General features: G+C 44.5%; 1 protein-coding gene across 6 annotated transcripts in view; it reads right to left on the reverse strand.

The window, feature by feature from the left end:
* Positions 1–9,039: 9,039 nt before the first annotated feature.
* tango2 (transport and golgi organization 2 homolog (Drosophila)) overlaps positions 9,040–12,536 on the reverse strand; it is a 273,616-nt gene continuing 270,119 nt past the window's right edge. For all 6 annotated transcript variants that reach the window (XM_038809089.1, XM_038808651.1, XM_038808828.1 and 3 more), the window contains one exon: positions 9,040–11,354. In XM_038809089.1, the coding sequence (XP_038665017.1) occupies positions 11,234–11,354 (121 nt within the window). In that variant the 3' untranslated portion in view covers positions 9,040–11,233. The remainder of the gene's footprint in view (positions 11,355–12,536) is intronic.

Here is a 12,536-nt window from a genome sequence, read left to right on the forward strand (position 1 = left end):
ACTATGTCTCTGCCAGAACTAACCAGCCCCTGGGACTGGGTGGCATTGTAACACAGTGGTTAGCACTGTTGCTTCACAGCTCCCGGGTCCCATGTTCGATTACCCTCTGGGTCACTGTCTGTGCGGAGTCTGCACGTTCTCCCCGTGTCTGCGTGGGTTTCCTCCGGGTGCTCCGGTTTCCTCTCACAAGTCCCGAAAGATGTGCTTGTTAGGCGAATTGGACATTCTGAATTCTCCCTCTGTGTACCCGAACAGGCGCCGGAATGTGGCGACTAGGGGCTTTTCACAGTAACTTCATTGCAGTGTTAATGTAAGCCAACTTGTGACAATAAGAAAGATTATCTATTGGCCTCACCAAGGAGACTCGAGCCGGGTGCTGTTTAGCACTGGTGTCCACAGACGGGGACAGGCGGAACAGCACTTAGGGGAGAGGGTCGCCCAGGCGATAGGAGAGCCCCGGGTGGTTGGCCTCTGGGCAGGGTGGCACCTTGGCACTGCTGACGCCACCTGGGCACTGTGACACTGCCATGCTGACAGCGCCACCCGGGGGCCAGCGTGGCGGGAGAAATGGACCTCCTCAGTGCAGGAAATGCAGCTGAGTCCGGCCTCGACGAGGTAGTCCCGACGAGGCCTGAAAAAATAACAGTCCCGTTCGGCAGCCGGGCCCTTCCCATAGCTACAAGCACCGGGAACAACCCTTCCATACCCATCCAAAACGGGACTCTGGTTTCTTTACGTTAAATCGCACCCCAAGAGAGAGAAAGAGAAAAAAAATCAAAAAACTAAAAACCTGTTTAAAATTCTGCAACAATAATGAAAATCTGAAGAAATTAGACCACATCAAAAGGTTTGATTGGCAGTAATTTAAACTTTTAATACTGTTCCAAATTCTTACATTGGACGAGATAAGCCCTGGGCTGGATTCTCCAAAAATGGGGCTGTGTCCCCACGCCGGCTTAAAAACGACGGTGTTTCGCTCCAGACTTTCCTGAAAAAAAAAGACTTCACTTACCTGTAGGGGTCTGGCAGGGACCTGGGGAGCTTCACGCAGCTTTGGCTGCAGATACCCCCTGCCTGTCCGGTTCCGAGTCCTGCGGCTGCGCCGAACGTGATGGCGGACTCAGCCGGCGGACCTGGACCAACAAACAAGGTCCCACGGATCTGCCCCACGCCGCTCCATATGACCCGCCCGATTGCCGCCCATAAGGCCCCCCCCCCGGTGCTTGATGGGCGGCGGGGGCCGGAGAATCACGGGCGTGGCGCCAGGCCCAATTCACCAAACGCGATTTTGGCACGGGGCTGCGGGGAATACAGCCCCCTATCTTTTCTGGCATGTTTAGTAGGTATCTATCAGGTCGGTACCACAGCATCCCACCGTTTCAATCATTTGAATGTCATGGTTCTCGAACCTGTGCAGCGCTGCCTTTGAAAAGGTAGAACTCCGGCATGGACTGTTGGATCTCCGCATTTAACTGTGCATGTGTGGTCTCCAGACTTCGCTGTCCCATGAACCATATAAATGGGACAGCTGAGAGGCGGTGGCACCGTGGTATTGTCACTGGACTGCTTAACCAGGGACCCAGAGTAATGCTCTGGGCTCCCAGGTTCAAATCCCGCCACTGCAGATGGTGTAATTTGAATTCAATAAAAATCTGGAATTAAAAATCTAATGATGACCGTGAAACTATTGTCGATTGTTGTAAAAATCCATCTGGTTCATGAATGTCCTTTAGGCAAGGAAATCTGCCATCCTTACCTGGTGACTCCAGACACACAGCAATGTGGTTGATTCTTAACTGACCCCTCAAGGGCAATTAGGGTTGGGCAATAAATGCTGGCACAGCCTGTGTGCCCATGTCCCATTCAGTCCATCTTGTCCATGGCTAACCACCTAAATAATGCTGGGTTTGTTATTCCGACTCCCAAAATCTGTCCCCATATGTTGGTCCAAAGGCCTCTTCCCTGAAATTCTCTCTCTGTCCTTTAACCCTTTCTCCTCTCATCTTGCCTCTCCATTCCTTTTTCTCATCCTTCTTCTTCAACCCTTTCTTATACTTCAATCTTCCTACTGAGCCCTTTCCTCCACCCTCCCCGACCCTTTCTCCCCCTAGCACTTTCATCCCATTATCTCCCGATAACATGGCGGGGACATTTCTCAAAGCTGCCCTTGCTTTGTTGGTAATACTTTGCTGTAAGTGTGGCAGAATCGCGAACCGGAATCTTCTGTTCAGAAGTCTGAATTTGGTGGTGGGTATGGAAGTGGGAATAGTTTCTGCTGCTGGTGGGGGTGGGGGGAATGGGGCTACACTAACCATGCACCATCTTACACTGTTCAAATCATTACACATGCATCGTAACCCTAATGTTCAACTCGTTACACATGCATCGTAAGTCTAACACTAACATTAATGTTGAACCCGTTACACACGCATCAACAATGAGCTTCCTGATTCTTGCGACAGAGGCAAGCAGGAAGTTGGCGTCCCCGTCGTTACCTCTTGAGGTTGAAAGTCCAGGCACAACGTTTAAAGGGCACCCAGAGAGTTTGCACTATCCTTTCCACCTTTGCCTGGCCACTGCCCCATCCTTCCTGTGATGATATGTATAGTACAAGTGTAGTAAAGGGTTAACATCAGACACTATGTGTAAATAAAACACTAGATGGCATTACTAAGTTATTGTATATAAGGCAGCATCTCTAGGAATTCTGGGAGAACATGATGAGAAGCTGATGAGAAAGCAGAGGGAGATTTCATTGTAGAGATATCGCACACGGTCAAGTTATAGTGTAGTTTAATTGTTAGAGAGAGTATTGATTACTGTACTACAGATTCAGTATTATTAGTTTAGTATCTGTTACTTAGTAAAGTGTGCGAACCTGATCAAGTTTAGTAGTATAAACTAAATTTGTTTTGATTCAAACCTCTTATTTTTATGTTCTTTGTCAACACTACATATCTGGCTATCTTGGAGGAAAAGGCAAGGAACACTTCCCCTTTTACAAAGGCTCCCCAAAGAGGACCATGCAGTGGCAACTCACAGTTAATCATGGAAGAATTTGACCTTGTCAGGTGCATGCCACTTATGCACCCTCGCAAAAGTGAACTTTCTGATTTCTCACTGGTGGGGAACTTAATTGGGCGGGTAACCTAATTCCGGTGAGGTATCGTTTTAGTGAGCACGCATGACCTGCTAATGCATGCAAAAGAGCTTCCTGACATTTTGGCATGTATGGAGAGTTTCCACTTAATTTCTGGCAAAGTAGTACTGACCAAGTAGGAGCAGCTTGAAAAGTGAATTTTCTAGTCTATGATTTTAAGTGTTCAAACTTTGCAAAATCAGTTCATTTCATTATCAGATGATTATGTTGAGTTAGGAAAGTGACTCTGTATTTTCAACACCATAAGTTTCTAATCAGGGCAACTTCTATTGATAGTAATTTATAGATATTTATTACAAACTGAACAATAATCAAAAACAATCATTACGGAATGTAAAATTCTATTTTGCATTGTTGCAAAAAAAACCTTTGAGTCACAAAATACAATTTCAGTAGTAATTCTGCTGAATTAACTTAATTGGGAAGTTGCACAAATTAAGGACATGACCACAGGAATAATGGCATACATTATTCAAATGGTTCTAGAATTGCACCAATATCTTTTTCAAAATTCAGGTAAAGCCCAAAAAATAATCCCTGCAGTGACATTTGCTGACCACCTGGATACATAAGTCACATTCTGAACACGTAAATACCACATACAACTGAGCAGAACTTTACAAAATAATAAGCTGCTTATATTAAATTTTTAAACATTGGCATTTGTGAAGTTATAGCTAAAATAACCTGTGACTCTCGCAAAGACAAGTTGGGTTAAAGGGACAGTTCTTACAGAATGACATGAAAATATCATTGTTTGCAGTTTAAAACAATGAGCTTTATTGCAAGTGCTGGTGAGCTCACAAACTGGGCACATTTACAAGAATGAAACCAGGAGACAGAAATTCCTCTAATAAAAAAAAAGAGGATGACATTTTTTTAAATCCAAAATTAGTAATCTGCAAAGGAAATTGAATTCTCAGAATTTGTATGTTTCAAATCATTTGATTAATACCATTAACACTGGTGAATATCTGGTGAAATCCTATTCTCATTAAAAGTGGTGTAACAGGGGCGCAGTGGTTAGCACTGCTGTCTCACAGAGGCGAGGACCCGGGTTCGATCCCGGCCCCGGGTCACTGTCCGTGTGGAGTTTGCACATTCCCCCCATGTCTGGATGGGTCTCACCCCCACAACCCAAAGATGTGCAGGATAGGTGGATTGGTCACGCTAAATTGTCCCTTGATTGGAAACATTTTTTAAAAAAGTGGTGCAACATTATCAAGGCTGTTGCCTTGTGCTGGGATCTTATAAGCAGGGAGTTAAGCACACTTTAATATGGGAGTTCAGGTAAACGGCACAATGACTATCTTTATTGTTGCAAAGTCTGTTTTGCAAAAGCGAGGCGCTTCAAAATAATGAGGAAATAAGACAAAATGGAAACCTAGCTCTTTGTTGAGCGCTATCTTTACATTAATTATCTTCCCTATATATTTAGCTGGATAACTAAGCTATTTGCCAATGCAATCAAAACAAAAGAATAGAAAGAGAGTCTCTTGCCAGAGTTCGGAAATTTAAGGCCCTACTCGGGTCGGGTCCTCAGCCAGTCCAATACGAGGTCACATGCCAAACAGAATTCAAAGCCAGGTAGTGAAACACCATTTCTCAGGTTGCTCACTAGGTTGTCAAACACATTTTTGTCTCAAGCTGCTCATTGGGTCCCCTCCACCATGCCGTTTACCTCTTTTTATACGTCCCTGATTCCTGTTTCAGTGTGATTATGTCTGGGAAGCATTGTGCATGTGAATTGATCTGTAGCTATGGCCGAGAGAAAATGTGCAGAGAGGGTGAACAGTGGCACAGTGGTTAGCACAGTTGCTTCACAGCTCCAGGGTCCCAGGTTCGATTCCCCACTGGGTCACTGTCTGTGCGAGTCTGCTCGTTCTCCCCGTGTCTGCGTGGGTTTCTTGCGGTTTCCTCCCACAGTCCAAAGAAGTGAGGTGAGGTGGATTGGCCGCGCTAGGTTGCCCTTAGTGTCCAAAAAAATGTTACTGGGTTACAGGGATAGTGTGGAGGTGTGGGCTTAAGTAGGGTGCTCTTTCCAAGAGCCAGTGTAGGCTCGATGGGCCGATCGGCCTCCTTCTGCACCGTAAATTCTATGATTCCAGGAGGTACCATCCCTTCTCAACTCAGCCCAATTCTGCGTTGCAGAGGACTTTCACCACGTCTGGGCGTTATGATTTCAAGGATTCAAACTATGTTTAATTGCTGCTGGATGCTATTTTTAATTTCACCATGTAGTTCTCCATTTTAGTCTTTTCTTATCCTTTGACAACCTGCCCTATTTCCTGTTCATTATTTGTTGCCATTCATTTCACCGTTTTTCCTATTTAATCATTTTTATTTCCTAAGAAGCAATAACTTTAATCACATTGTTCACAACCAGTCTTTCCTTACTTTTTCATATTTTCCATATCCTTACCAACAGCTATTGGCAAGGCAGCAGTAACTGTACACTGAATGATAAAATTTAAAACAAAGTAACACAATACGCTGCTCATTTACACAAAATAACACTCAAACGTTAACATTAATACTGCAATGAAGTTACTGTGAAAATCCCCTAGTTGCCACATTCAGGTACACTGAGGGAGAATTTAGAATGTCCAATTCACTTTGTTTACTGTACATTCGTTCTGGTACGCATTGCGCCACTATCGAGCTGACGGAGAATTGCAATTTGTCCTCAAATCGGTGCCCACCGTGATTTTGCCGTCGGATCTGATTCTCCGCTGAATCGCATTTCGCTTCGGCCAACAGAGAACCCCACACAGGGACGTCCAGTGGCAGTATGTGGTGGCTCCTGCGAGGGTACTGTATCTTTAGCCTTTTTCACCCAGTTGCTGCGGGTACTTTTGTTTAATATCGCACTTCAGTGATAGCATAGGGTGCCCACAGAAGCGAAATGCCCAGAAAGACCAGGACAAAGAAACCTGAAGGCAGAGTTCTGTCAACGGAGTCGCGTTTTTACAGGGGCTCCAGTTTGGGTGCTTCAGGAACAGCTTTGCTTTTGTTTTTTCCTCCAAGATTTTCTTTGAATCCAGTTGCTGTGTTCACTCTGAGAAGCTATTCAGGTAGCATCTTAAATTCAGCTCTATGTCGTTGTTGGCTCCTATCTGTAATAATCATCTCTTTGTCCCAGCGGGCACTGACTCTATGTCGTGGGAGAGGAAGGGCTTGAAGAGGGTTGGGGACCTGTTTGTGGAGAAAAGGTTTGCCAGCTTTAATGAGCTGTCGGAAAGATTTTAACTCCTGGGACCAATTTGTTGAGATATTTCCAGATTCATGATTTTCTTTTTCTTCCTTGGCACCACCGTCCAGTTGTGAACACAGCCCAGTTCATCACGTGAATCCACCTCCCATCCATTGACTCTGTCTACACCTCCCGCTGCCTTGGGAAAGCGGGCAGCATAATCAAAGACCCCTCCCACCCAGGTTATTCACTCTTCCAACTTCTTCCATCGAGCAGGAGATACAAAAGTCTGAGAACACCCACGAACAGATTGAAAAACAGCTTCTTCCCCGTATTACCAAACTCCTGAATGACCCTCTTATGGACTCTTCACACATCTTCTCTACTGAGTAGTACTGCCCTCCTGTATGCTTCACTCGATGTCTGTGTCTATGTATTTACGTTTTGTATTTATGTATGTCCTATGTTTTTTTCATGTATGGAATGATGTGTCTGGACTGTACGCAGAACAATACTTTTCACTGTACCTCAGTACATGTGACAATAAAACAAATCCAAATCCTCCCTGTTGGAGAGGATTTTATCTTTGGGTGGGTCTGGTGGGGGGGTGGAGTATTTCAAATATTTACAGCCAGATCCTATTGAATGAGGTGAAGGTGAATGAGGTGAAGGTGAAATGGGAGGGTGAATTGGGTCCTATTCTGGATGAGGAGGTGTGGAGCGAAGCTCTTCACAGGGTCAACTCCACGTCCTCCTGTGCTCGGCTTAGTCTAATCCAGTTCAAGGTGGTGCACAGGGCTCATCTGACCAAGGTGAGGATGGTTGGGGGGTTTTTTATGTGTGGGCGACTGGTCTGAGCGATGTTCTCGGGGGCCGGCTAACCACACTCATGTGTTCTGGTTGTATCCCAAGTTAGTAAGCTTTTGGATCTCTTTCATCAACACCAAGTCTGAGATACTTAATGTCGATCTGGAGCCTTTTCCATTGGTGGCTTTTCTCGCGGTGCCAGACAGGGGTGAAGGTGGATGTCCTCACCTTCGCCTCTTTGATAACCCGGAGACAGGTTCTGCTTGGGTGGAGGTCTCCTACTCTGCTCAGTGCCTCGGCTTGGTTGGGTGACCTCATGGAGTTCCTACATTTGGAGACGGTCAAGTTAGTGGGTTGGTCGATGGCAGGCATTCAACTCCATTTCAAAGACTTAGCCACCGTCAGGTGTAAAGGGGATTTTAGATTTATATTGTGGGGTGGGGATTGGATGTGTCCTAGCTTGTTGATTGTGTTCTTTTTAGATTGTAACTTGATGCATCTGTTTTATGTTATATTATTATATAATTTTGTTACAATAAAAAAGTTTTCAATTAAAATATTTTTTAAAAATGAGGTTCAAATCAGGCATAATTTAATGGAATGTTGGAACAAATCAAGGGGCTGAACTGTCTGCACCAGCTTCAAAACACATCACAAACTGAATCCAGACGAATGGCTCTGATTAGCAACAACTTTGTGTAATAGAACGCTTGAATACAATCCCCTTTACAGTCATTACAGACATAACTAGGAGCTATGGAATGGTAACATTGATCACACTTGAGTTAATTCAGATCAGGGCAAACAAACCAGAACCAAATATTAGGCCATTCTCCTCAATTCAGTTTAGTTTCAGTGTGGGCTAACGAACCCTTCAGCCACCGGTATCTTGACTTCCAGAATCAGAAATTAAAAAAAAACACAGCTGTCATCTGTTGAGTCAAAAACCATATCAATTTCTACGGTGATTATTAAACCAGAAAATCATTTGTATCTGACTTGCCCAAGTGAGTTTTTCTCCCGAACTCCACATGTCCCTTTTGGCTTAATTTTCAAGTGTTTTCTTTTCTCTTTATTAAGAGGCAATTTAGTGTGGCCAATCCACCTGCCCTGCACATCTTTGGGCTGTAGGGGTAAGACCCACGCAGACACAGGGAGAATGTGCAAACTCCACACGGACAGGGACCTGGGGCCAGGACCAAACCCAGATCTTGGGCACCGTGAGGTAGCAGTGCCAGCCACTGAGCCCCCGTGCCACTCCCAAGTATTTTCTTCTGCCTGTAAAGTCTCATGCATCTCTGCGAGGCTGGAAACGTTCCCGTTCCAAAGTTGCACCATTATCGCTCTTACATTAAACACTAATGAGCTTTATCAAAGCTGCTTATCTCTGTTTTGAGTTCATTCCACTTGGCAAATCACAGACAGAAATGGGAGCCCGGGGGAATTGCTAATTCAAAAAGCTGGTTTTGTCTTCTACCATGGCAGCTACTGCTCTTTCCTCTCCCAACTTTGCCACAAATTTATCTCTCCTCCTGACGATATTGATTCCTTGCTCCAGAGTCACTGGAAATCCTCCAGTATCTCAGCCAAGCACTCATTCTTCCCGTTTGAACGTTGGCATGCGTGTGTAACCGCCCAAGGAATCAGGACTGAACCCACCCCACGCCCACCCACTGAAAACCCACACATACGCACTTCCTAGCAGGTGCCACTGAACATCACAAGCAGCAGGGAATCTGACTCATTTTCCCACTGATGTAACTTGCTGCACTTCCACTGTCAGCTTGGCTCGGGTCGTTAACACTGCACAGACATTTGGAATGAACCTAAAGCCACAGCAGTTTGGGCCTTTAGCAAGAGAACTGGGAGACCGAGATGGTTTGTGTGATTCAATAATGAAAATTTATTATCTGCGTGAGCCAGAAAAAGTACCTTTGTTGTGCTGGAACTACTTTAAAGACTCCCACACTTTTAATACGGCTGGAATTTCTTGCATCACATGGAAACAAATGGAGCTACCAACAGTTAACTTACATCGTTGGCTGAAAAGATTGGCACGTTCAAATAATTCATTAAAAAGGTTGTGTGTATCAAAGGCATTTCTAAAGATAACATTCAGTACAATGTAGTCATTTACACAGTTGTAGAATTTACAGTAGATACCACTGTTTGAGAGAATCTATATGGTTTTATTCTCACCCCTCTTTGGAAAATTAAGTGCATTGACTAACTACTTTGACACACTTGCACCGTCAGTTTCAACAATAACTTATATCCATCAATCTTGAGAAGAGCAAATGATATTAAAAATACTGTTCCTCAACACCAGTTTGAAGCAGGTTCCCAACGGGAACATGGATTATCAGGTAGGGCTCTCACACTGCACTGCTGATTCGCTCAGCTGTGCTCTCTTCCATTCCTTCTGAGAAGGCAGTAACGCTGAGACAGCTCTGAGGAAGGCTTTTCCCACAGGACAGGCAAAGTCTGGTGACTGGTTACTGAGTTACACAGCAGAATCCAGAGAATACGTCACCAGCACCTCATAACTATGATTGTGAACTGGAGGGCAAAGGTTTATAAAAACAGGAAAATACACAACAAATAGTTGAGAATGAGGGGGTTAAAAAAAAAAGTTTTCCCTTATGTTCCACACAAAATTTCTGTTCACTTGTTTCATAAAATAAAAACATATTTAAGCTGAAATTACCTGCATTGTTTCTAAGAATACAATTACATTGATCAATGGTAGAATTATTCACCAAACTGAAACAAACAAAAGCAACATTCCGGACACAAACTCACACACTAACTCAAGTGTCGCACAAATACATCAGAGCTCGGAGCAGGAGGAGGTAATTCAGCCCCTCGAGCCAGCTCCGCAATTCAATACGATCATAGCTGATGTCATCAACTCCACTTTCCTGCCATTCTCCATAACCCTTCAGCCCATTGCAAATTAAAAATCTTCCTATCCCCTCCTTAAATGTACTCAATGCTCTGGCATCCATCGCACACACACTCAAACAAACAGACAGACGCGCACAAACACACATCTGCACACGTACACACAAACATTCGTAGGGCTGGTCTTTATGCCTGCAAATTAGGCGGGAGGTACCCACACCCCCTCCCAATGCGTGACGACGGGTTGCAAATACAAGGTCATTTACTCCAGTCTCCCAAATTACGGAAGCTGAGCAGGCGTGGAAATCGGCAGCCCACCCACTATTAATAATTAACAAGTTATTAAATGAACCAACTGTCTGCAATTTCTCTGTTGCTTGCTGCATTTTTCAGACATTGGGGTGAAAAGGTTTGGGATTGTATTACGGCAGCTACGATGAGGAGGCACAAGGGAGAGAGATAAGGCCTGTGATCCGGACCTTGGCTGAATGGAGCAGCAGGTTCTGCTGGTGAAGGGAGCAGCGTCGGTCTGTTTTTTGAACCACATCTTGTATCTTTTTTGAACCTTTCATTAAAAAGTAAAGACTGATTCTGAGAGGCCTTTAAACCTGTAGCTGTGACCAATGTTCTATATGGAGCAGTGCCCTGTTGCCAAGTGACACGTTGGCCTACAGTCTGCACTGAGCGCCCATTTGCATCTCTGATTGGCCTTTTTGTTTTACATGGGACGACCACTAATTGGATCTGACACTCATTTGGGGCTGAGATGGCAGGGCAGGAGGACTTTGCATTTCACCTCCCTGACCCCACTGGGAAACAAATTCCAGCCCATACATACACACATATTCACACTTGCACGCATACACACTTACATAGATGGACACACGCAAACACACACTTGCACAAATGAACACACACTCACACACCCATTCAGTAGCATTCACTTACCGAAACACACATACACTCAACTCACACACACGGACCCTAAATTTATGAAACACAAAGTGCATTTTAAAAGCAAACAGTTGCTAGGCTGCGGTATGATTTAATCAACTATTTACATGTGTAGTGCCCCCAGAAACCTGCAGCATCTGTGAAGCATGCTTTAATTTCCATTCAACTTTGTTCTCTGTTCCTTTCTTTCTCGCTGTGTGTTGAATGGAAAGCTGTTAAATCTCAAGTTCAAACTGGAAGGAGCTGACTTTCCATTGGTTTGCGTCGGGGCAGAGCATGGTACGTTCTGTGAAGTTTACGTGACCTTTTGCATCAACGAGAATGACTGTGTTTGTCCTGACAATATAATAAATCAAACCTTTCAATGCACTCAAAAAGAACTTTGAAGTTAAAAGACAAAAAACACAAAGAACAAAAGTCAGTGAGAAAAGCGGCTTCAAAGAGATGAAGCTCCATCGAAAGATCACCAAAGTGCTGACTCGCCTTTCTTACTATAGCGAGTCCAAAACTGTATGAAGGTACGTAAATTAATGATATAATAATAATCTTTATTGTCCCAAGTAGCTTCACATTAACACTGCAATAAAGTTACTGTGAAAAGCCCCTAGTAGCCACATTCCGGCGCCTGTTCGGGTACACAGAGGGAGAATTCAGAATGTCCAATTTACCTAACAAGCACGTGTTTCGGGACTTGTGGGAGGAAACCGGAGCACCCGGAGGAAACTCATGCAGACACAGGAAGAACGTGCAGACTCCTCACAGACAGTGACTGAAACGGGAATCGAACCCGGGTCTCGGGTGCTGTGAAGCCACAGTGCTAACCACTGTGCTACCATGCTGCCCCGGTATCAAGTGTTAACTCTTGAAAGACAATGAAGCATTCCAATTAAATAAATAAAGCAACAGCTTCCTGATTCACTGAAACCAGCACAGAGAAACCATTGATGGATTCATGGTTCTGCTTTATTTTTAGTTGGTTATTCTCTTTAATCAATCACAGGGTATTGGGGCCGAGGCAACTGCACCAAAGAATGTAAAAAGCTATGGAACCTCCATGTTCATTGATCCACGATAAACTGTATCGAACCTCTCTCCAACGGTTATATTTCCCAGAAACTGTGTGCTTTGCAAAGTATATACCTGTATCCATAACTGGTACAAAACCCAATAAAATACATTTAGATAAAAACAAATCACAGGATCTTGGGCTGTATATTTTACAGTACCAGTAGATTTTGGGACATATAATTGCTGATGGTTTAGTTGTTCAGATTGTTAATGTGTGAATAATCCAGCCCTCACAAACGCCTCAATTTCTCTCCTTGAGTTGGGTGGTGGGCGTCAGGAAAATTCCCAGCATGGCTCACCCGCCTCGGGAGAAAGTGTCCGTAAAGGCGGGATCTTCATTGCCAGTGGCGGGTGCGGGCAGGGGTTGGGCCACCTGACCTGCGATCAAGTTTGGAAGCAGTCACAGGGGCTGTCAGGTGCCTGTTTAAAAGGCCCGCCTTGGTGCAGTGG

This window comes from Scyliorhinus canicula, chromosome 1, assembly GCF_902713615.1.
Source record: "Scyliorhinus canicula chromosome 1, sScyCan1.1, whole genome shotgun sequence".
Lineage (NCBI taxonomy): Eukaryota > Metazoa > Chordata > Chondrichthyes > Carcharhiniformes > Scyliorhinidae > Scyliorhinus > Scyliorhinus canicula.